Source organism: Pogonomyrmex barbatus, unplaced genomic scaffold, assembly GCF_055798465.1.
Source record: "Pogonomyrmex barbatus isolate J1 unplaced genomic scaffold, ASM5579846v1 scaffold22, whole genome shotgun sequence".
Taxonomy (NCBI): Eukaryota; Metazoa; Arthropoda; class Insecta; order Hymenoptera; family Formicidae; genus Pogonomyrmex; species Pogonomyrmex barbatus.
Genome location: NW_028297119.1, coordinates 2,032,262 through 2,059,753, shown reverse-complemented (window position 1 = coordinate 2,059,753; position 27,492 = coordinate 2,032,262). Strand labels below are relative to the sequence as shown.

The window sequence follows — 27,492 nt, the reverse complement described above, 5'->3', positions numbered from 1 at the left end:
CATCTACGATGGGGCCATTCTTTTCGATCTCCTTTTATTTTTATTTTTACACATCTTTCTCCTATCCTTGTGCACCGCAGGTGAATACATTGATGCTTATTTATAGTGCCATTATATATATGAAATATTCGAGTAAGTACATTTGTCCAAATAAAACCACTATAAGCATTTACTCACGTTTTCTATCATTTTAATATGAATGATCTCAATAAAGATCGCTGACTTCGTTTTTATGCGGTAAACATAAATTTATTTTTTTACACAAAGATATGATGATACCATTATTGATGATTAACAATTTTCAATGTAAACATATCAGTCAATAACATATTTATAATTTTAATTAATATTAGGATTTATGAATAGTTATCACTCTGTTTAATATATTATATATACAGAGTATCCTAAAACTGATGCATTTCCTTTTAAGAGCAGATTCTTTGGAACATTCTAAGACAAAAATTCTAATATGAAAATATCGAGGCTATAATAATTTTTAAATTATTGGCATTTAAAGTCCATTTACAGAGTCCTAATCACAGAGCTGATATTTCGCGCGCTCAGATGTGGTATGACAAGTGATAAAGGTTCCATCACGAGGGTCTTCTTACAACATCGAGAATATCATAATGAAATATACAATGAATATACAATGATAAATATACAATGATTTTTATGAATTCTTATTAAGAAAGTCAAAATGGTCCAACCAGTTCAGATGGTAAACTTTTTGTAGTAATATTATTAATATGTCAAATATTTGACTTTAATATACTTATATCAAATTATCAACCTATGTTTTTCATATTTTTCAATAATTATTTTAATAAATATACATAAGTTTATAAGCGATAAAAAATAATAATTTTTTTTCATCTGAACTAGTTGTATCATTTTGACATTACCATATGAGGTAAATAAACATTGTAATGAATTTTTTTGACAACTATCACATGGTACAATATGTCGTTATTGAACAGATATTTTACGATATTATGTTGCGATATTAATTGTGTAATATACAAATAAGTTCCGAAACAGAAATAACTTCTTAATAAGAATTCCTTAATAAGAATGTCATTGTATATTTCTGTAATATTCTCGATGTTGTAAAAGGACCCTCTTGATGGGACCTTTACTACTTGTCATATCATCATGTCTGAGTGCGCGAAATATCAGCTCTGTGATTAGTGAACTTTAATCGCCAATAATTAAAAATCTTATATAACCTCGAAATTTTCATATTAGAATTTTCGTCTTAGAATGTTCCAAAGAATCTGCTCTTAAAACGAAATGTGTCAGTTTTGGGACATCCTGTGTGTGTGTGTGTGTGTGTGTGTGTGTGAGATTTAAATCTATATATGATCTATATATATATATATATATATATATATATATATATATATATGATTATAGAGTATAAGTTATATTCAAAAATTCTTTTTAATTCTTAATGTTGCAATAATGAAACTATAACATATATTCTTTTATATTTATAAATTTCTGCTTTTTTATAAAAATCATTTTTAGCGTCATGTAAAACGACATCGGAGCATCAATTGGGAAACTTAATATAATGATTAAATTTCTGATTCATATTTGCAAAAAGAAATGTCCTAGTGACAGCTTCTCTCAGCTTACATCGCGCTTTCCGCGTAATCATAATGATCCATTTCAGTTTCTGTTCGCGTAAGCAGAAGCTCGAAATAAAAGAAGTCACCATGACGATTAATTGCGTGATGTAATTGCGTGACCCCGGCTCGAATTTTTACCAATTATCGTAAAAAGCAATGTTAATCAAACAATTTTTCGATAAATAAAACGGATTTCTTGTCAAACAATATAAATAATTTCAATTATTTTGATTACACGAACACATAATTATGTTTTAATTTAAAATAACTAATAACTTACGCTAATAGACTCATTTGCCACTATAGATTCCAGCCAAGCACTATAGACGAACAGACTTATCACAGATTCATTATAGCGATGATGTTATGTGGTATTATTGTCACCATAGTTAAATAAATCCTTTTGATCCTATGTGTTTAGTATTGATCTTTAGTTTTTGATTTTATATGAAATATTTATGTTTTGAATTTCGTTACTTCCTTTTCTTTCTTTCTAACCTTATTTAATAATTTCAAAACTTACTGAATTTCAAATTTCAAAAAAAAAAATAAAAAAAACATCCCCATATCTAATTATATCATGTAGGTGTATCATAATATGATTTTTTTGTGATAAGTTATAGAACAACATTAATTATGAATTCCATAATAAATAAATCAATTTATATTACGTACATTCTCAGTTACATGAAATCTAAAAAATAACACAAAAGAATTTTAATCGATATCAAGATATTTGATTATCGAATTATTATAGAACCACTACGTTGAAAGTCTGCGAAAACTAAGTGATACGTAAGTGACGATATAATTATTTGAATTTATTTCATATAAAAGATTTAGCAACCAAGACCTTGCTTGTCGAGGAATTGGCTATGTTTCTCTTCGTTATTGTGAAAAATAACATTTTTTTGAAGCTTTTGAAAACAAATGTTTCATTTATCTAATAACATTGCAAATACGTGGATAACCAAATAATAAAAAAAGTATTTACAAGTTTTGCAATTATTTGATCTAATTATCTTTTTTTTTACTATTCTTCAATTACAAATCTATATTACAATTTATTTTGTTTCAACTTATGGTAGGGCATTATGTGCAATGCCCTACACTTCAAAAATTATAGTATTCGTTTGATTAGATTCTTTTTACTACTATATACAGATATATACAGATAAAACTTAACCTAAAATTTAATCTAAGCTTAATTTAAGTTTATATATTATATCTATAAATTTATATTTATGTTACAATTACTTATAAGTAACTGTTCTTACTTTTATGTACGAGAAATTACTTATGTCTAACTCCATCTAGAGTATGAAAATATAATAATCAACAAAATTAACGCATAGATCAAATTATACCAAAGTTTGTATAGCTTTAAATAAGCAACATTCTGCGAAAAATTACTGCATTGAAAGGTTTTGTTGCATTTTCAGGGGTAAAATATATTTTAAAAAGTATTAGCATTTGTCTTTTTCTCATCCTGCCACCTTTTAAAAAGTAAAGAAAAGTGTTTTGTCTTCCTAAAAGTGTGACGTATTGTGCGCAACAGGATGAAACAGGATTTTTTGCAAATATCATGCTAACCATCGTAAAATTTGAATTTTTTTCTACAAATTAAAAAAAGAGAAATTCATACACTTTTTTTCGCGGAGTTACAGCGTCAAAGTAACCTATGCATTTCTGCTCACAATTAATTACCGCTAACATTAGCATTACGATGCATACCATGACGAGATTGTCGGATTTTGTAGATTTTGTGTGTGTGTGTGTGTGTGTGTATTTTGAAGGGATTTGTGTATTTAGCATTTAAAGTTTTACTCCAAAAGAGCAATAATTTGCGCACTGAACTTCATTTAATCGAGGCCTTGTTTTTTTCATTTATTCATTAAATAATAACGGTACTTACAAGTATAGTGCGCTAATTTGTTTAATGAAGCAAAATACAATTTAACTTATCAATCATAATTAGAGCTTATATTATATGCGGAGACATCTATAAGAGATTATTCGAAGAGGTGGGAATTTGCAATTTTAAATGTAACGTACGCAAATCCTTTTCCCAAAATACACACAATGTGATAAGTACGTTTGGTTCTATTGTGTATGTTAACAAATTCTTTTAATCATTTTATAAAAGATATATATTGGATCTGATGTAACTTCTAACATGTATTTAAAATCTGTAAAATCTGATGTAAAATAAAAATCTTGCCAAACAAATTTAAAATATCACACGTAATTTGCATAAATAGTTCCAATTACTTTGATTACTCGAGCACATCATAATTGCGTTTTAATTTAAAATAACTAGTAATTAGCATTAATGAACTTATCCAAACGTTATAAACGAACAGATTTATCATATCATAAATTCATTAAAGCGACGTTACGTGATATTATTGTCACTATAGTTAATAAATATAATTAATAAATCTTTTTGATTCTATGCATTTAGTATTAAACTGATACTTTAATCTTGTAATACTTACAAGGTAATTATTGAGTAATAAATGATCTCTTTTTGACTCGCCAAATAAATAGCTTGTTTATACATTTGTAGTTTAATTACATGTCATTCATCTCCAAAATCTGATTTATTGCCGAACTTCTTATAATATTAAAAACAATTACACATTCATTTATCACACATTCTCTTATTATCGTCTAATTTATCTGATTAAAATTTCAAGTTATCTGGACATTATCTATGTAAATTTCACGTAATGCAAGTGAATTGCGTTATTTATAATATGCGCTATTCATAATATTGCCATAATATTGCAATAAGATTAAATTTTTAACACAATTTCATAAAAAATATGCATGTAAAACATAGGGTGATTATATTATTAGAATTGTGGATATATGTGATTACGTATCGTACCTGTTGCTTCGGGGAGATAGAAAGGCAATGTGCGAGATAATTCTACAATGAAGAATCACAAGTTAAACTGTAAGAACGACGATACATCTTGGAAATATTCCATCGTAAAAGAACAGAATGCTATTGTCGCTATGTCGTAGATAAAAAGAGAGCAGAAGAGAGGAATGCAGGGACATCAGAGTAATATTCTGGCGCCAGTCACGAATCGAGTTGGGACAAAACGAAACAGAATGGAACGATAAAAATGTTCGATGCAGCAGATATTCTCTCTCTCTCTCTCTCTCTCTCTCTCTCTCTCTCTCTCTCTCTCCCCCCCTCTCTCCTCCCTCTCACTCTTTCTCTCTTCCCTCCTCTTTAAGGATAGGAAGGATATAGGTCAGAATGAATTTGCCGAAAGTTTCCGTGACTGAACACCAGCAACATCGACAAGTGCTATGCATTACTCGACATAAAAATGAATATGTCCTAAATAATTATTTTGACATATTTTAAAAATAATAGGATTGATTTAGGAAAAATTTTCGGTCTCAAAATGAAAAAAAAAGATATATTCAGAGGACGAAGAGGAGATTAGTCTAAAAAAGAGAATTAGATGTTTAAAGAAAAAATTTGAGAAACAAGATCGAAAAACGCTTAGAAAGGAAATGTAAGTATAACCTTATCTTTTCAGATAACTGTCGGGAATCTTTCAAAACGCTGTAAGAACTGTACACCATCAAATTTCGATCAAGTATCGAATTGCCACGGCCAACGTTCAAGCAATGTCAGCACGTGTCGATCAAGTATCGAATTGTCAAGGCAAACGTTCAAGTAACATTTGCCTGTCGCAAAAACTTAATCTTGAACAATTGTGTTCCAAATATTTATATTTAAGGTTATATCACATTAAAAATCATTATTTTACAGATTACGAGTTCCCGCGAACTATGGAAAGAGATTTATCTCATCGAGCACATAGTCAAACGCATCATCATGCGAAACGCAAGCTCTGTACAAGTAATTCAACGGACAGTTATAGTTTTAGACTCTCGTTATCATCAGATTACTCACATAAACATCCGTCAAGAGCAAGAGAAAATTCCGAGAATTCTTCGGATGATTTCACCGAGTCAATAACCCCAGATAGTGAAATGTTATACAACAAGGACAAATACGTTTCACCTGAACAAGGTCTAATAGGTGAAAGAGAAAAGGAGGCTTTGGATCAATCAAACAAAACAATGGATTCAGAAGTGGATCCGAAAATTCTGGAGGCTATGGCTTAACCACTGATGTACAACGAGGCCCGGCGATTGTCAATGATATTGTAATTCGCTGGAATGAAGTCTTAACGGAAGGATTGCCAGAAGAAGAAATTAGGTATAATTTTCAAAATTCAATCCCTGAAAATTGTTCTCCTATCAGCCTCCAAAACTTAATGAAGTAGCAGCCAAAGCTCTTCTAGACCCAATTATTTCCAAGAACAGACGAATTGTTAAAAAACAAGAAAAGGTATCTGCGTGCCTTGCAGCTTTGGGATCGACAATATCGAAACTTTATCTAAAAGAAAATATAGACAGAATAGTAATGATAAACCTCAGCGATATTGCACAGTTACTCGTTGATCTCCAACGAGATGAAACTGTAACGCGTCGTCTTCTAGTCTTGTCGTAGATGAATCTATTAATGAAGGAAACTTTAAATGCAACCAAATCAGATGAATGGCTGTTTGGTAAAGAATTAGTCGAAAGAATGAAAGTCGCAAAGTCATTGGAATCGTCATCAAAAGAGCTGAAATAAACAGTAAAAACTATCGGAACAATATCTTCTTCCGCAAAGGTATCAAAAAACACCAGAAGCTCTCCCCGCCAATCGACAAACTGGCGGATGACTACGGGGAGGGGGAGGGGGAGGCAAAAGAGAACATCGATAATCGAGACAGCCAACGACCAATTACCGGAAGCTTTCTTCAATCCCGAACCGCAGATCCAGCCCATCATACAAGAGACGTCGTTAAATACTTTTGTTAGCATACTAGCAGGCTGACTAGGATGATTTGCTTCTGTCTGGAAAAGAATAGTCACAGATTCTATAATCCTCGACTGGATAAATGGTCACATTATACCTTTTGAGACAACTCCACTTCAAAAAAGCTCCAAGCGAACCAAAATGATCAGAAAGCGAAAGAAGTCAACTGGCTCAACAAATCCAATCATTTCTAGATAGAAAGGAGCAATTCAAACATGAGTAGAATGTGAAGGTCAATATCTCTCCGGCATCTTTTTGATTCCAAAACCTGATGGCTCTAATCGTTTCATTTTAAATCTTAAAAAGCTTAATGTATTCATTAAAATCAAACATTTCAAATTAAAGGACGTAAGAGCAGCTAGAGGCCCAAACTGTTTACATAGAACTAAACTGTTTCATGGCCACATTGGATTTAAAAGATGCTTACTATCTAATACAGATAGCAGAATCTTCTAGGAAGTTTCTAAAATTCAGATTTAATGGCAAATTATTTGAATTTACCTGTTTACTATTCGGGTTGAATACCGCTCCATTTGTGTTTACGAAATTAAGAAAGTCTCTAATAACATTACTAAGAGATCGCGATCACGGATAATTTATCAGTAATTTATTTAGATGACATGCTGCTCTTCAGAAATTCGAAACAAAAATGCGAAAAAAACGTCAATATAACAATAGAATTGTTAGAGAGCTTAGGTTTTATCATTAATTGGGAGAAAAGTCAAATTGAACCGGCTCAAAGACAAGAATTTCTTCGAATTATTTTAGATTCAAATAAAATGAAAATTGAACTACCAGAAGGAAAATGTGATAACATTTTTAATCTACTTAAAAAATTTTACGTCAACAAACGTTGTAAAATTAGAGAGTTTGCTTATTGGCACTCTTGATTCCTGTTGTTTAGCGGTAAAATACGGTTGGATTTATTTGAAGGATCTTGAGCGTGAAAAATTTATCGCACTAAGAAATAATGGAGATAATTTTGAAGCGCAAATAATTTTATCATCATTAGTTAAAGAAGATTTGTCTTGATGAAAAAAGAACATTTATCATGTGTATAATCCAATCCGTGATACATTTTAGCAATATTCTACGCCTCGTTAACAGTTGGAGAACAGCATGCAAAAATGAGTCAATTCACGATTTTTGGAAGCCTCATGAAAAGTTATTCCATATTAATCTATTAGAACTCAAAGCAGCTTTCTTTGCATTAAAATCTTTTGCTAAACATCTAAGAAATTACATTTTGTTACGGCTGGACAACATCACAACAATATCTTACATTAACCGTATAGGTGGTATTCAATTTAAAGACTTAAGTCAAATGTCAAAAACTATTTGGAAATGGTGTGAAGCAAGGAACATATGAATTTTTGTCTCTTTCCGACAAAAGAGAATATTATTGCCGATTTCGAATTAAGACGTTCAAATTCTGAATCGGAATATAATTTGTCTCAGGAGGTTTTTAAAGAGATTTCTAGGACCTTTGGAAGGCCGGAAATTAACTTATTTGCGAGTCGTGCAAACGCCAATAGATATATTTCCTGGAAGAAAGACCTACATTCATACCCCTATTGCAGTTGATGTCTTTACAGTGAACTGGAGTGAACAATTTTTCTATGCATTTCCTCCATTTTCGCTAATCTCGAAAATGTTAAAAAAGATTAATAATGAAAGAGCTAAAGGAATCATTGTCCTAAATTGGTCGAGTCAGCCTTGATCCAAAGCGCATGGCAATTGTCCGAATCAAAACTCATACTTTTTAAACCCAGCTATAATCTGTTACTCTCTTCCAACAGTCAACCGCACCCGCAGTCAGCGCACCCGCTTTGGTCGCAACTTTCCTTGGTGGCAGGAGTATCATCCAGCAAGCATTTAACCTAAAAAGTTTCCAGCCAAAGACAATCAAAATTAGCTTCATTGGCAGATTCATCGTTACGGTAATATGAGAGTGCATTCAAAAAATGGTGGAAATTTTGTCATTTAACGAATACCGAACTTTATTCAGCAAAAATATAAGATGTTTTAAAATTCCTCACTAATGAATTTGAAAGTGGGGCTTCGTACGGCATTATTAACTACACCGTCCGAGCGTCACGTACTTAGACACATAGGTATGAGACGCTGGCCGCTATTTCGAAGTTCTGGCTTAAAAATTATACTTTTCGTATAGTTCTCAACATGCAGAAGCATTTTCTAAAGAGTTCCGGGCGATTGCGATAACGTACAATTGTTAAATAAATAAATATCACCCGAGCGTCACGTACTTAGACACATAGGTATGAGATACTGGCCGTTATTTCGGAGTTCTGGCTTAAGAAAATGCTTTTTCATGTTGAGAACTATACGAAAAGTATAATTTTTAAGCCAGAACTCCGAGTTGTTTGTTTGTAGTTTAGCTCGATCTCTTATTACATTAATAATTACTCTGTATTTATGTTTAAATAATTTTTTTTGCTTTAATTTGACAGAACTCTTTATAGAACTCTTGTAGAACTATAAATCTTTCAAAATCTTGCATCGGCGGACATCGGAACTTATTTAGGACAAAGTGAGACGCGGCGTGAACTTGGCGTCTCACTTTGTCCGAACCGATTTTTTCGCTTTAATGAGCAGAACTATTTGTTTAATTTATCGGGAACTCTAGAACTATTCGAAAGGAAGTCAGACCTCTCAATAATTTGTGAGTTTCCGCGAAATGAGACGCCAACCTCACACACACTCGACGTCAGAAATATCGAAAAGTTCGAAGATCACATCGAAATAAAAATACCGGCACGTATTAAAACGTCAGGACTCAATTGATTCCAGCCAAATTCTTCCATATTTTCTGGAGGATGTAGCTATCTGTATAGCTTCTACTTTGGATTCTTATTTGAAACGAACCAAAAAGATTAAGAATAACACGACAAGTCTTTTCATATCGTAGCAGAAACCTCATCAGAAAGTTACAACACAATCATTAAGCCACAATCATTTGGATTAAAGATCTTTTAAAACAAATCGGTATCGACATAACCATCTTCTCAGCATACTCGTCACGCTTCAACATCGGCCATCAAACGGAGTGGAATGAACGTGGAAATTATTATTATTAGAATTATTATTAGAAAGACCGCTGGATGGACAGAATCCTCAAAGACATTTTCAAAATTTTATAATAGAAAAATCGTTAACAATCGTGATTAGATAGTTTTGCCAAAGCTATATTACATCTTTAAATTAAAATAAGTTCTGATACAGCACAGTTTAATAAATGAAAAATTCTTGCCGTACGGCTTTGAACATCTATGATTGGTGATCTGAAGAGGCGCGAAATACAATTAAATGATTAAATGAACTTACCAAGTGAAGTTCTATCTCGTAAATTGATCATCGTAAATTGATCATTCTCACCCTACTTAAAGCCCAGTTCATTTTTGATAAAATAAACCCCAAATTGATACATACGGCAAGGCTTTGAAAGAATGACATCATGGCCGCCGGACCAGATCGACGGATCCATGAAGAACTAGAAGACTTTCTAGTAAATTCTTCAAACCTTGTGACATAGAAGGCACAAAAGAGGGGGGACTACGATTGGTGATCTTTCAGAAGAGGCGCTTCTTAATTGAGAACTTCACTTGGTAAGTTCGTTTAATCATTCAATTATATCATATTTTTCAATAAAGTTGAAAATAAAGTTTCAACTAAATCAAAACAATATTACCGATATGTATTTCAATATATTCTTTTTCTTTCATTTAGACAGAAATTTTTCAATTTCTTTCAAAGAATTTTGATTTTCTAAACTTTGCCTAAAAGAAAATTTAATAAAAAATAAAAAATCTTTATATAATATCAAAATAAAGAAAAAAACTTTGAAACTAAAAATTTCTATTTCATCATGAAAATTCCTTGTTCTTTCAATAATATACCGAAAAAAATTTTCAGCACAAAGACACTCACCATCAAATAATTATTACAGAATGTTGAAACATTTAATGTTTAACGGACATTAATTACAGAAGTTCCTTTATTGTTAATGATAGAATTCACAAAGGGGAGGATATAATTGTTTCCGCAATTTCAGAAATTAACGCACCCTTGCTGAAATAACAAACAGTGCGTATTATTCAAGATCATCATAGTTAAGCAGCGCGAATGAACTTAGGATATTATGGCGTGCCGGAATTGACGATACGGAGGAAGTCCATGATTATTTTAGGAAATTGTTTCGTGCCGCGGGAGCATTAACCCGCTTTTCGGGATTCTAGCGAAACACGCGCGGTGCGCTTCAGGCATGATTGTTTATTCGTTCGCATGTCGACCTCGTTCGTTACGATCATACGCTAAAACGTTCCCATACCGAGATTTAAGGTACATCGCATGCTTCTGCACCACCATCGTAGCTTCAACGAACAACTTTCGCCAAAAGACTCACATGATAAATCGGGATTTTACGTTCTCCGCGCGAATCGCACAAGTCATATTCAGTATACTTAACTTAAAATACTCGGTATATTTAAAACATCGTAAAACAAACATAGTAATAATAAAAAAAAAACAAAAAGATCGAAAAAATAGGAGAGAAAAACAACAAGTAGATTAGAAATTTTGACGACGAAATAAAATTTGCAATTTGGAATTTAAATAAAAAAAATAATGCTTCGAAATTACTTCGAATATTCTTCACTGAAATCTTGACATTTTCAAAGAACAAGAGTCGAGAGAATGCTGAACATTAATTCGTTTTTTTTACTTCCTTAAATTAAAAAATTTATAAACAAAAATAAACTTTAACTTTTTATATTTTGTCCAACTGTCAAATTCTTTTTCTTTTCATTATTCTTAAACCAGATCGTAATTCTATTTTTTTTAAATATATTCACTATGCTATTATTCACAAAAATATGTGTATATCTACATATATCTACATATCATATATATATATATATATATATATATATATATATATACATATATATATAAAAGTGTGTGTGCGTGCGTGTGCGTGTGTGTAAATATATGTGAGTTTTCCAACTGCGAACTTGTGGTTTGCTAATCTCAAATGATTGTGCGAATCAGTCGTGATACATACTTGTGATAAAAGAACAAATGGGTTTGCTTTAAAGTCTGACTGTACCTTAAATAAAAACTTTTAAATTCTAATGCACACAATCGATAATAGTTTCTAAAATACGATTTTTATATGAATTATATGTTAAGAACATAGGCTACGAAATGCTATTAAAAAGTTACAAAAGTTAAATATCAAAAATAAATGTGGTAGAAATTGATAGAAAATTCGATCATTCTTAATACTAATTCAAATTCTTTTTACAAAAACAAAATTAATTTACTGGAGATAAACTTAATAAATTATTAAAATTTTTACTTTTACGCAGATCGTGAATCGTTATTATCAAGTGCTTCTTTCTTGTTCATGAGACACACCGGAAATCAAGACGTTCATCTATCAATTGCGAAATAGCAGAGATATTTGCCGCACGTACTAACAAGTATAAGTATGTATTATGATAATCAGGCTTCCTACAGCCACTTGAAACAATACCGCGTCACGTGTCGGCGAGGCCGCCGACGGCTTCTTCAGCACTAACGGATACAGAAATGTTCTTCTTACGATCGTCGTACGTCACCATCGGCGCCATCTCCGCCACTGTCATTATGCATTTATTACGATGGACTAGATAATGGGTCCTGATTTGCCTTATTATTCATGCAAACCCCGCTTGCATCATAAAGACTTTTCCCTTCTATTCTGCCTCCATTTCTAGTCGATATCTTGTCTCGTGTTGGAATATTCGTGATTGTGTACTTGTTGTTACGAGACACTGGTAGGATTGAAGATGCGATCAAATATCGTCAAGCTCATGTTTTTTTCTTAAACAAAAGCAAAAATTTTATATAAATCCTTCAGAAGCCAAAACTGATTAAATTAGTAATAGAAGGCGCTTATTAAATTCATAAATAAAAAATCAGGAGCATAAAAGCGAAAAACAGTATATGTCAAAATATTCGTATATAATTAGTGAAAATAAATACATAAATTAATAAAAGAATCTAATAAACAACATTAATAAACGAATTTAATAAATAAACGTCGTTTCGACCTTATATTAGGTCATCCTCAGTGTGATAAAAATTGAAATTGGTCGAAAAACAATACTTAAGATCATAATAATCCTAACGTTACGCGTCAAAAGAAAGAAAAGCTTCGCACATTAATTATCTAACTAGGTATATTTCATTGGTGAAAATTGTATAAAATGAAGTTAAAAAACATGGTTATGTGTTAAAATTGTATAAAGACAAAAGTTATGCAGCATTTGGCGGAGTCATCGATGGTGAAAAGAGTCGGAAAAACAAATCTTTGTCTCGCGGTCCGATAAATTGTCGTTGAAATCGATATTGCGTCGGAACATCTATGTGGGTGTATCTCGTGGCGAATCTCCAAGTAAAGATACCATGCTTGAACACTATGCGGCGTCACAATTACAAAATCGAAAGTTGGTCCTAAATAGTAAAATCAAAAAAAGAAAAAACTAATCAAAGTTGACCAACATCAAAAAGTAATCGAACATGGATGGCAATAATGTATTAAAAAAAGAATGTGATAATAAAGATGACTAGAACTATGCCAGGCAAAATAAAATATCTTGGAGACAGCCAGTGGCGTAAGTTGAATAATCGGAAATTACAATATGATATGATATAACGATAATATGTTAGTTAATTACTGAAAGTCTGTGTAGGAATAAGACCAAGATCGACCTTGTACAAAATAAAAACTGAGTAGCATGATTAGGAGGGGATGTAATATTAGCAAGGAGGGGGTTTGTGAGGGGGGGGGGATGGTGAAGTAACAATTGAGGATAGGGAAGTAACAATTACGTAAAAGATCCGTGTTATGTTCTGAGTGTCCGTTTTTGGGTCAATACATTTAAGCACTTTACCGGTTTGTGAATTAATCAACCCCGAATAAGAAACGAATTTTATAAATTTTATATCGCGGATCTTTCTTATTAATTTGATTATAATTAGGATAATTTATTTCAAAATCAATTTCTCTCAATTTATATTTAGGAATTTACTTGATTATTTTAGTTTTAAATTGACTTTCCAATTTTTTTAAGTTTTAAGAATAATGGGAAGGGATCTTTATTTAAAATTATCGTTTGATTTAATTGAAATCTTAATCTTTTAATTTGAACTCTGCGCCCACCTCTTTTGGGCATGAATGCCTTTGAAATTAATTATTTATTATTGAGATTCTAAATTCAAATTATTTAGTCACAACACCATTGGCTGCGACTGAATGGTACGCTACGCTATTGTCAGCGACCGAATTTGGATTTAGAATTATTTTGATTTTAATCAAGAAGTATTAAGAAAAATAAGATTTCAATTTTCCATTTATCTTAGTTTTAAATTACCTTTATTTAGTCGAGGAGGCTTTTAAATTTTAAATTTTCCTAAGAGAAATATTACAAACAAAGATTTATTATAAATTAAAAAATTCAACCCTAAGGTTGATCTAGCACGATTTATGAGTGATAATACGAACTGACTATTGCTATCGCTATGCTTTACAGAGCTTAACTTGACCTTCTCTAAAAATCTCTTTCAATCTCTTTCACTTTTATCTTTCTGATCTGCTGCTTTTTCCGCACGCATATTTATAGGTGGAAATGGTCAGAACCCCCGCGCGAGCTTCTCACCACTTCCTTCTCTCGAACCCATAATTAAGAGGGGGAAAGTTCTTTCTCAGAGGTGTCATCTGAATCCTCGTTGGTAACAGCTGTAGCCTGGTACCAACAGGAATTTAATCAATAAATCAATATATCAATATCTTTATCATATAGCATGCATTCCTTCATTTAAAAAAATTATAAGCTTTGGATAGTGACGTGTCACTTTGTGACTATTTAGGTCATAAGATTATTTTTTAATATGAATCATTTCCGAAACAATTCTTTTGTTCCAGAACGGTTCTTTGTCCAAAATTTTAATATTATCCCAATTAAACTCGTGATGCGATTCTCTTCTATGAATTGAAATGACCGAAGAAGAACTGTTGCCTTTGTTAATATCAACAACAGTTAGGTTGTCCAAGGTATTTTATTTTGGCATAGTTCTAGTCATCTTTATTATCATATTCTTTTTTTAATATGTTATTGCCATCCATATTCGATTACTTTTTGATGGTCAACTTTGATTAGTTTTTCTTTTTTTGATTTTACCATTTAGGACCAACTTTCGATTTTCTAATTGTGCGTCGCATGGTGTTCAAGCATGGTATCTTTACTTGGAGATTCGCCACGAGATACACCTACATAGATGCTCTGACGCAATATCGATTTCAACGACAATTTATCGGACCGCGAGGCAAAGATTTGTTTTTCCGACTCTTTTCCACCATCGATGACTCCGCGAAATGCTGCTTTTGTCTTTATACAATTTTAACACATAACCATGTTTCTTAACTTCATTTTATACAATTTTCACCAATGGAATATACCTAGTTAGATAATTAATATGCGAAGCTTTTCTTTTTTTTGACGCGTATCGTTAGGATTATTATGATTTTAAGTCTTGTTTTTTGACCAATTTTAATTTTTATCACACTGAGGATGACCTAATATAAGATTGAAACGACCTGTTTATTTATTAAATTCGTTTATTAATGTTGTTTATTAGATTTTTTTATTAATTTATGTATTTATTTTCATTAATTATATACAAATGTTTTGACACATACTCTTTTTCGCTTTTATGCTCCTGATCTTTTATTTACAAAATGATTAACTTTATGATATAAAAAATAAAGAAAATTAATAGAGTTAAATTGAAAGAAAAAAATTAATTACAATCTAATCACGCATTTTGCATAGTATTAAAATAAAGACAAAAATTGAAAGGTTAAAAAATGATATAAAAATTACGTACGTAATTTTGATTCAGAAAACTACAAATGCAGCATTAAATTTATAAGAAAATAACATCTTAAAAATTAGATGTTATCAAAATACTCAAATTTTCCCTTTATTTGTTTTTATTATATCAAATGTATGATACATTAAATGTATTCATTCATTTTTTAAAGAGACCGAGAGAGACAGAGAGAGAGAGAGAGAGAGAGAGAGAGAGAGAGAGAGAGAGAGATTTATTTTTAGAAAAAATAAATTTACAAAATATCGATTTTATCGATAAATCATTTTAAAATATGACATAATACTTTCTTCTTTAGCATAGATTAAGATTTAAAAATAAACCAACACATGGTGATAATCATATAGTGATGTATAAAAATATATAAAAAAATTTCAAAATATAATAATAGATGCACCGTGATCGCCATGATAAGTGTTATCAGAGATATATCATTCAATACTTAATCAAACAAATTGTATATATGTTAATGCAAGTATCCAAAATTTTGAAAAATTTTTATATATAATCATATATATGCTTTAATTTTATATATAATTATTATATATAATTATGCATCACATATACATAATCAATATACGTCATATATTATTCATAATAAGTAGTTCAAACTCAACATCCTTTTATTGAGTGGATTAAACAATCTTCAAGTTTTAATGAATTCTTTCTGCAGGTGTATGATATCTTTATACATGTGCATATTCATATTCTTTAAAAATATAGTTATATAATTTTTTCGCATAAATTAATATAATCTATTATTTCGCATATAAAAATATTTAACAAAATCACAAATATTAAACAAAATCACAAAGATTAACAAGATCTAAAAAAGATAAACACGATGATTACCTATTATTATTTTCTTTTAATATAATGTATGATTAGATCTTATATAAAATATTTATACTTTGAATTTCGTTACTTCCTTTTTTATTTTCCAACTTTATTTAACTTATTTAATAATTTCAAAAATAAAAGAACATCCCCCTATCTAATTATGTCATGTATATGTATATGTATCATGTCATGTATGTTTGATTTTTTGTGATAAACATGTAACATGAATTATGGATTCCATCAATTTATATTACGTACATCTCTCTACATGAAATCTGAAAAATAACACTTTTTTGGAGCTTATTGGACAAATGTTTCATTTATCTATTAACATTGCGTATACGTGGATAATCAAATAGTAAAGAAGGCATTTATAAGCTTCTAAATTTGACATATCGTCTCGATCCGCGATTGAAATTATACTTTAAGCTAGTGCGAAAATGTAATATATTATCTACGGAATGTTATTTTAAGAAATATAATTTATAATAACGAGAAAAATAAAGGGCATTTACAAGAACAGTGAGTGTTACTGCAAATTTTTCGTATACTCCTACCAGCGCTTCTCGTGGGTTCCAATCCTTCAGGTGGACCGAATCCCAAATTTTTCTTTGCATCGAGAGGTACAACAAAATTGCAATTGTTTGATCTAATTATCTTTTTTTTTTGCTATGCTCAAATTATAAATCTATATCACATTTATTTTGTTTCAACTTACGGTAGGGCATTATGTGCAATGCCCTACACTTCAAAAATTAATATTCTCTATACATATTTACCGTTTACATATTAACAAAATTTAGCCTAAAACTTACTCTAAGCTTATATCTATATGTTAACAATTATATTTACAATTATTTATAAATAACTGTTCTTACTTTTATGTACGAGAAATTCTTTGTATCTAACTCCATCTAGAGTATGAAAATATACTAGTCAACAAAATTAACGCATAAATCAAATTATACCAAAGTTTAGTATAGCTTTAAATAAGTAGAACTCTGCGAAAAATTATTGCATTTGAAAGTTTTTTGTTGCATTTGCAAGGGTAAAATCTATATTTTAAAAAGCATTAGTATTTGTCCTTCTCTCCGCCACCTTTTAAAAAGTAAGGACGTGTTTTGTCTCCCTAAAAGTGATATATGTGTGAAGTTGGCGTCTCATTTCGCGGAAACTCACAAATTATTGAGAGTTATGATTTCCTTTGGAATAGTTCTAGAGTTCCTGATAAATTAAATACATAGTTCTGCTCATTAAAGCAAAAAAATCGGTTCGGACAAAGTGAGACGCCAGGTTCACGCCGCGTCTCACTTTATCCTAAATAAGTTCCGATGTCCGCCGATGCAAGATTTTGAAAGATTTATAGTTCTACAAAAGTTCTATAAAGAGTTCTGTCAAATTAAAGCAAAAAAAATTATTTAAACATAAATACAGAGTAATTATTAATTATGTAATAACAGATCAAGCTAAACTACAAACAAACAACTCGGAGTTCTGGCTTAAAAATTATACTTTTCGTTTAGTTCTCACATGCAGAAGCATTTTCTAAAGACTTCCGGGCAATTGCGATAACGTACAATTGTTAAATAAATAAATATCATCCGAGCGTCACATACTTAGACACATAGGTATAAGACGCTGGCCGCTATTTCGGAGTTCTGGCTTAAAAATTATACTTTTCGTATAGTTCTCAACATGCAGAAGCATTTTCTAAAGAGTTCCGGGCAATTGCGATAACGTACAATTGTTAAATAAATAAATATCACCCATGTTGAGGACTATACGAAAAGTATAATTTTTAAGCGTTCTATTTAAAGCGTTCTATTTAAGAGTTCTATTTAAAGCTATACTAAACTTTGGTATAATTTGATTTATGCGTTAATTTTGTTGACTAGTATATTTTCATACTCTAGATGGAGTTAGATACAAAGAATTTCTCGTACATAAAAGTAAGAACAGTTATTTATAAATAATTATAAATATAATTGTTAACATATAGATATAAGCTTAGAGTAAGTTTTAGGCTAAATTTTGTTAATATGTAAAGGTAATGTAAGAGGATTAATTTTTGAAGTGTAGGGCATTGCACATAATGCCCTACCGTAAGTTGAAACAAAATAAATGTGATATAGATTTATAATTGAAGCATAGCAAAAAAAAAGATAATTAGATCAAACAATTGCAATTTTGTTGTACCTCTCGATGCAAAGAAAAATTTGGGATTCGGTCCATCTGAAGGATTGGAACCCACGAGAAGCGCTGGTAGGAGTATACGAAAAATTTGCAGTAACACTCACTGTTCTTGTAAATGCCCTTTATTTTTCTCGTTATTATAAATTATATTTCTTAAAATAACATTCCGTAGATAATATATTACAATCGCAATTGCCCGGAACTTTTTAGAAAATGCTTCTGCATGTTGAGAACTATACGAAAAGTATAATTTTTAAGCCAGAACTCCGAAATAGCGGCCAGCGTGTCATACCTATGTGTCTAAGTACGTGACGCTCGGACGGTATTTATTTATTTAACAATCGTACGTTATTATAATTGCCCGGAACTCTTTAGAAAATGCTTTTTCATGTTGAGAACTATACGAAAAGTATAATTTTTAAGCCAGAACTCCGAATTGTTTGTTTGTAGTTTAGTTCGATCTCTTATTACATTAATAATTACTCTGTATTTATGTTTAAATAATTTTTTTTGCTTTAATTTGACAGAACTCTTTATAGAACTCTTTATAGAACTCTTGTAGAACTATAAATCTTTCAAAATCTTGCATCGGCGGACATCGGAACTTATTTAGGACAAAGTGAGACGCGGCGTGAACCTGGCGTCTCACTTTGTCCGAACCGATTTTTTCGCTTTAATGAGCAGAACTATTTGTTTAATTTATCAGGAATTCTAGAACTATTCGAAAGGAAGTCAGAACTCTCAATAATTTGTGAGTTTCCGCGAAATGAGATGCCAACTTCACACACACCTAAAAGTGTGACGTATTGTGCGCAGCAGGATGAATTTTTTTGCAAATATCATGGTAACCATCATGGTAACCATCATAGTAACCATCGTAAAATTTGAATTTTTTCTCAAATTAAAAAAAAGAGAAGTTCATATTCACTTTTTTCGCAGAGTTATAGCGTGTCAAAGTAACTTATGTATTTCTGCTCACAATCAATTACCGCTAGCATTAGCATTACGATGCAAGGCGAGGTTATTGATTGGATTGTGCACATTATGTGTGCACATGCCTGTGTGTGCGCACGCGCGCGTATGTGGTGTGTGTGTGTGTGTGTGTGTGTGTGTGTGTGTTTTGCGCACTGAACTTCATTTAATCGAGGCATTGTTTTATTCAAATAATAACGGTATTTACAAGTGTAATGCGCTAATTTGCTTAATAAAATACAGTTTGACTTATCGCAGATTTTTAGAATCTATATTATCTATATTACAAAAACATCTATAAAAGGTTATTTGAAGATGAGGCGGAAATAGTTTCGCAGTTTTAAATGTGACGTACACAAATTCTTTCCCTAAAACATATTTCACACACACACACACACACACACACACACACACACACACACACACACACACACACACACACACACACACACACACACACACACACACACACACACACACACACACACACAAAGTGATAAATACATTTGTTTCTATTGTGTATTTTAATAAATTCTTTTTAATCATTTTAATCATTTTATAGAGAATCTTTTATAGAGAATCTATGTTGATCCTAGCTTTTAATATGTATTTAAAATCTGATATAAGATAAAAAACGTCACAGAAAAGTTACATTTACATACGCTATCAAGATTTCATTGCAGATATTTCATTGGAAAATTATTCATAAAAAAATAAAAGTATATTAAATAAAAAAATGCATTACTCATATCGTGAAATAAACGCTTATCTCATTAATGTTTTGTGGCATAACAGGATATATGAAATAATTTTCACAATTAGATATAAAATAGCTACATCAATAAGTAAAGTATCGAATTCCTTTCACTATTTTATCGATTACATAAAAAATTATTTTTAATTAATATAATTATAAATAATTGTAAATTAATAATTGTAATAAAGAATACGTCTATGTTTTATAGTTCATAAAAATATACATTGAAATAAACATACATATACATTGAAATATATTATTATATCTAATTTATCTTTCGATATAATCATATTAAATATTAATTGATGGGAAAATACAATTAATTAACAAATAAAATCAACAAATTTAATTTAAATTCAATTATTTTTCCAAAAAAAAAGAAAGAAAAAAGAAAAAAGAAAAAGAATACCAAACGCTCCAAAAAATTTTCGTAATTATGAATAATTGCAAATTGATATATTGTCACAAATTAAAAATGTAAAAATTTTGAAAATGTTTTAAAAATGTAAAGCATAGAAAAAAATCTCTCTCTCTCTCCTCGCCTCTCCTATCTTCTCCTCTCCTCTCTACATCTCCTTCCCTCCTTCCTTCCTTCCCTGTCTCTCTCCATCTCATTCGTCAAAATTAAAAAAATTTTACAAACAATTTTATTTAACATATAACATAGAAATATAACAATGTAACATAGAAATTTGTACCTTTTGATAAATATAAATGAAGAGATGTTTAATGTATTAAAAATCGTATTAAAAATCAGATTTTTAATAGAAAGCATTTTAATAAAAAATTCGTTTGATGGACGAAAATAAATAAAATCTAAAATTTGATATAAATGATATGACAAAGTTATCTTTGCTCATGCCATTGCACATTTTTTCGTATCTTTCATTCTCAAAATAATTTAACGACCGCGAATCTATATTCGTTCAAAGTCACGAACGCACCTTAATAGAAAGAGCGAATAACATATGAGTTCGCGACAAGATTCTCTCGTGAAGATAACAAAGAAAATTTGTCGCCTGACCGGCCAGTCCCAGTATTCTGGTCAGGGACACCCTGCACAGGCGGCGATAACAAAACGAGTTTTTTTCTTTCCCTAACGTATAACCACCGATCAGTATTTTGCAAAACACGTTTTGCTTTCAACGTTTTGTTTTCTCTTGCAAGTTTGGAATGATCATTCCCCGTTCGACAATCGAAAAGCTTTATTGGATAGGTTTTAAATGTCCTATCCATAAAGTATGATATTGAAAATTCGGATAAACTAAATTTAGTGTAACTTTTGTTATCTTAAACTTTTTCCGTCATTTATGATCGTGATACGATTTCAGATTTTTACTTTTACTTTCGGATCGTTATGATATGTAATTGGATCTCTAATTAAAGTTAATTAAGTGTGCAGCATTCTATAAGACTATTTTTAATGCAACTTTCCGTTAATAAGATAAAATTTGCTATCTCGTATCTATCTAATTTGAGCTTGGTTTAAATATACTAATTTCTTAATTCTTATAAATTAATGCACAATAATTCGATAAAATTGATAATTGCGCAAGGAAAAGCGTAGGATTAAATGCTTGGGTCCAATCGGATCGTGCAAGATTTCTAGTATCGAAACGAATTTTACAGGCCACCGAATTAATATATACGCTGGGAGCAAGATACAAACTTGTCAAGCGAGAAATATTATGTAATCAACGTAATCAACGTAATCGTTCTTGAGAGAATCATATGAGGTGGCATATCGCGATAATTAGCCGTGCTTTCATCTTCAGCCGCGGTTCAGACAAGTCTTATCTACACGAACATCCAGGACTTGGGTCTTGAAGATACACACGTTGCGGCAAAAAAAGGCACGCGATATGTACGCGAATTTTGGAAGACCGCCAATCTCGTGCCGGATGTAGGCGAAAGGTTCGATCGACGAGACAGAAGTCTGGCTGGGTTGGTTGGTCGGTCGGTCGGTCGGCTATGCTTTCAGGGAGCAACGGCCTGCCTACGCGAATATGGTCGTGACGGACGCGACGGAAAGGAAGATACCGACGGGCAAGAAGAAGTAGAAGAGATTCCGCTCTCTTGCCCGAACTCTTGTCCAACGTGCAAGGTCCGACATCGGCGAGCGACCGATTGGTCCCAGCGATCGCGAGAAGATTTTTGTCTCTCTTTCATGCTCCAGACTGTATCTATTATCTTGCATCCCCTTTCCTCCCATATAGTTAGGGTTTCCACCAAACGTCAATTATCCTGAAATTTAATTGATTCTCCGTCCCCTGTCTAGCATTAAAATCTAGAAACAGAGCGTACGCCGGTTAAATCAAAGTTAACAAACGGACTCTTTAAATCGGACTGTAGCGATATATCAGATTCCTAGGAGTATAAATCGTTCCCCACATGCGTGCGTATATGTGTGCACACAAACCCGATGGTATTCTAATGCGTGCAGATTTTTTGCCGAAAAAGACGCGCAGCGTTTATCTGGTACAAGCTAGCAACACGCAACCGCAACATTTTACGAGTCAAGAATTCTTGATGTCGCAAACGCACTAATGCGTTTATGACATCTTTCGGCGATAAGAGAAATCGCCAATCGCAATGCAACATGACGTGGTAAAACCCGCGACATCCACCGCGGAGGACAGGTTCTATTACGTCCGTGTAACATCGCAATTGATGCTACTATTCAGTTGTATTACAGTACATTAGTGTCATCGGATATCATGTCGGAACGTAGCGCGACTATCTTATAAGTTTCGCGATCATGAATACAGCAAATTTTGCCTGCGATCCGTAAAGCTGCAGCGTAATTCCTTATCGTGGAGCATGATCTAGCATAAGTAACGCCCTATCACGGACCATGATCTGGCATAAACTTGTTTAATTCGTAAGCAAAGAACCATTAAGATCCTACCGCCCCTAATTGACAGTCAACGAGATTTAAACTATCAAATAGCAATTATGCCACATAAAATTTTCAATAAAACATACATCAAAGAGATATTTGAAAAGGATGATTATTTGTACTGCGACGTTTAAATCAAAGCTCGTATTATATGTCGGGACATAGTCGTAAATTCCTACACGTAACTCGATTCACCATAAATTGATCCGTGGTGAATCGTAGACACTTGAGAGAAATCAAAATTTCAACAACGATCAAGTGACAAGATCAAATATTTGGATCTTCAGTCAGTCGATCATTGTTACGCGCGTTGCGTTGCCTTCAACCTTCCTTTCGGCGAGAAGCCGCAGTCAGATTTATTGGATGGCGGGATAAGAGACTGGGATAAGAGAGAGCTTTCAACATTTGCCGAACAATCGCGCACTCGGCTTGGTCTCCGGAATTTTATGGGAACACATTGCCGTGTTCATCTCGTTCGGCGCCGATTGCGCGGAATGAGAATCGCTGGCACGTCGAGCACGAAAACGTGGGAAAGGAGGAAGGGCGAGGGAGAAGAGTGTGGATTAATTGAGATTTTAATTGCAGGAATATGCCGCCATAGGCATAGCATCCGTATGTAAATAAGGAACATCGACTTGCCTCCTCGTTTAATGATGCACGAAGAAGTTGGAAGTCGTTGGAAGTCGTTGCTACGATGACATTGATTTACACGCGACGTGAGGATAGTCAGTGAAAAGAGAAAAAAAAAAAAAAAGGAAAATGAGGTTTCGACCTATCCTGATTGAAAATCCCAGTCTAAATGGCTCGCGCCGACCTACGTAACGAGGATTTATCGCTGACCGTACTTGACTCCAGTTACGCATAGAACGCATTGTGTTGGCGTGGGGAGGTAAATAGAAATCTCACTTCTCAATTGAACGTATCTCGATTATTCTGATTGCGTTTGTATGGCCAAAGGTCGAGTTATGTGCATTACAATGGACAACAATAATGCGTCTGTTCCCTTCATATCGTGCCAGTAATAAACCTAAAAGTACTAAGGATAAATACTCTATATAGGATAAACTCTATCAAGATATCATTTTCGATTTTTCCTTCTCTCGTAGAATTCTCGGGTAATTTTTAAAAATTTCGCAAGAAATGTTATTCCAATTTTCCTTTATAAGATACCATTCCATTTCATGCTATTGGATTTAATAAATTTAATTTCAAATTAAACTTAACGTCATTGAGAAACTTCGATCAAAAACTTGCAAAAACTATATACAGATGTAAAAACTGCAAAAATACGATCTCCGATGTGAGAAACGTACTGAAAAAAAATCTCACGTGATAGAACTGGGCTGTCTCGCGTTTTTAAAACTGTAATGACATCATTAAACGCTTTGCGTGCGTGTGATTCCTCGCGGAGTGCGAGATCACGAGACGGAGACTGTAATCATCCACCAGGCTTACAGGATAAACGATGGGGACCCCCTCTTACCTGTCCGATATCCCGCGTTGCTCAAGTAAGCGGCGAAGGAGTGCGGCTCGTGATCTCGTTGCCACTGGGGACTGCTGCAGTTGTCGTTGTTCGTGAAGACCTCATGATTGTGAACGTAACGACCAGTAAGCAAAGAGCTCCTGCTCGGACAGCACATGGGAGTGGTCACGTACGCGTGTCTTAGCTCGGCGCCCTCGTTCCTTATTCGCTTCAGAGTCCGTGGCATAAAGTTCAACGAACCTGCAAGGAAGAGACAACCATTTTGGATATGGCCAAATATCTATCTGGTTTAATCTACGCACGCTGAAATATGTCCATTGTCCCGCAATCACTTAATCATGCCAATTAGGGTACAATATCTTTACCGCGTTGAATGAGAATGTATCATTGATATTTTATAGCGGAATATATAAACCTTCTCTTATGAATTTTATAATCCACATTTGAAATCAAGCTTTCGATAATAAAAATATTTTTTTTACTATGATACGCATATAAAAAAAAAACATATATATATATATATATATATATATTAATAATTTTTTATTTTAACACATAATAAAAAGAACGTGAAATCGAAACGTTCTCTAGAAAAATATTGATTTCCTAAAATCAATATTTGAAATATCTGTAGATGGAAGATTTCGAATATCATTCGAGAACATCCGCTCCATTCAATATTAACAAACAAATTACTAAAAACAAATATAGAATTCTATGCAGCGTTACAGATAAGATTGCATTCTCTCTCGGATACGTATCGCGATATCTCGGAGCAGACCTTCACAAGGACTGAGACGAATACCGCGACGGGTGAGATAAGGCGCCAGCAGGCCGCCGCACGCAATAAACAAAATGAACTCTGTCTTCCGCGTAGGCATTTATACCGGCGATAAATGAACCCTCTCAGAAGTCAAATGACCGATCGGCTTCGAAATAAAAGGTAGAGAAAACTGATGAGATAATAAATTAATCGCACATACATATCCACACTAAAATAAAGAAATTTACGGAAGGCGGAGTCGATTGGCTCGAGACTTCTGAGAGGCTTGAAGAAATCCCATATGTTATTATTACGAACCTAGTTCAACATCTTGATCGTCCGTCAGAATCAGGACGATGTTCGGCTTCCGTTCTCGGGACTGCTGGTGCGGCAAATAGGGCGAGTTCGACTGATGATTGTAATTATTATTGCTGTTGTAATTCGACTTGTGAAGGGAGCCGCGACGATGCTGGCCGGCGTACGCGTCATCCGCAGGTCTGTCTCCGTCGGTCCGTCTGGCATTGACACCCAACAGGAGGAGAGCCAGAAATTGAAATAGCTTGCTCATGGCGGCGGCGGCGGCGGCGGCAGCGGCTGGTGGTCGTTTATGGACTGGCAACCTCAATCAAGTGTCATACCATGGTTGTGACTGGAACAGGAAAACGGAGCACGCATCACGTTAATGGGCGCGTGAGTTGAACGATAATTGGATCGCGGCGAGGCAAAAAAAGGGATTTAAAGAATCTTCCCCGCCTCGTACATATCTATAATGTATTTCTTAGCTCATAGGCTAAAACAAAAGATAAAAAAAAGACGACGAGGATAATTGCGTGAAGGAAGGAAATCGATCATTATGAGAGATCGTTCTAATTGCAATTACTGTAATATTATATATTATCCTAATTGATGAAATTAATCTCTATAAAAAGTTTATGTAAGATATATTTTATAAAATTCAACTTTTAATTGTTATAAAGTTAAAAAAATGGATAGAATAATTGATATCTTTTAAACAAATTAATTTTATATAAAAATATCTCGCAAGCTACGCAATAGGCATTTAATTGCTGTAATAATTTTTTGTGTAAAGATATATTCCAAATGATTGTCTGTAGATAAATCTGTTGATAAATAATTATAAAAATTAATTATATTAATTTTATAACAAGTTATCATTTATATGCATCTTTATAAATATTGTCACTTGTTTTAAATTAATATTTATCAGTTACATATATATAACTATATAAATTTAAAATGTTTTAATAATAACCAGTATATGCAACATAAACTATAAATATATAAATAAATATTAATATTAATATTATATATATACTTTTTAAATTATCAAAGAAAATTTCATATCTAATAATTTACGTGTAATATCTACGAATCAAACGAAAATTTATATTATAACAATTATGAATAAAATAGTATTAAATTCGGAATCGTTCCAAGAATCAGATCTCAAAAAAAAAAAACAGTTCTATAATGTGAACAAAAATATATTTTAATTGTACTATATTTTATCATTTAGACGTGTATAGTAAAATATGCAGTACAATACACCAATGTACTGCGATTAAATATTCATCGAATGAGACATACCGATCATCCGATTGTATTCGATTGCGTGAGGTGCGACACGATATGGCGAGTGAAATTCTTGCACGGCCAATAGGCATTATGTAATCCGTTAATACCCACGAGCGGTTTGTAGTTTGGTACGCGGTGCGATAATTATCTCCGATAAACGTGGCAATCGTATCGAACATCGCGATCGTTGCATGCATCGTGCGAAACAATAAACGGATCGCATTACTAGCAATTCGACGCGATTAACCGCAGATGCCCCGTATGCTATGCCCATTAGAGGCTTTACCGAGAGTGAACGCGATCAACCGTACTAACTACTAGACACGTCTTGTTACTCAGGAATGAAAGATGAGAGATGAAAGGTGCAAAAAGAATCACGTGACCTTGTCGGATCGTGAAAGCGAAGAACAGGACCATAATAGTACGGTTCGTATTTTATGGCAGACTTCGTTGTGCTGCTCCGTTACAGAGATCTTGTGATAAATTGGAAAAAGAATGATAAA

The 27,492-nt window shown here is 32.5% G+C and overlaps 1 protein-coding gene across 2 annotated transcripts in view; it reads right to left on the bottom strand.

Moving 5' to 3' along the window:
• Positions 1 to 27,492, bottom strand: part of Sulf1 (Extracellular sulfatase Sulf1) — a 106,064-nt gene that overhangs the window by 26,178 nt on the left and 52,394 nt on the right. For both annotated transcript variants that reach the window (XM_089078380.1, XM_089078381.1), the window contains exons 2-3: positions 25,712 to 26,042; positions 24,631 to 24,870 (exon numbers count right to left, since the gene is read on the bottom strand). In XM_089078380.1, the coding sequence (XP_088934506.1) occupies positions 24,631 to 24,870; positions 25,712 to 25,961 (490 nt within the window). In that variant the 5' untranslated portion in view covers positions 25,962 to 26,042. The remainder of the gene's footprint in view (positions 1 to 24,630; positions 24,871 to 25,711; positions 26,043 to 27,492) is intronic.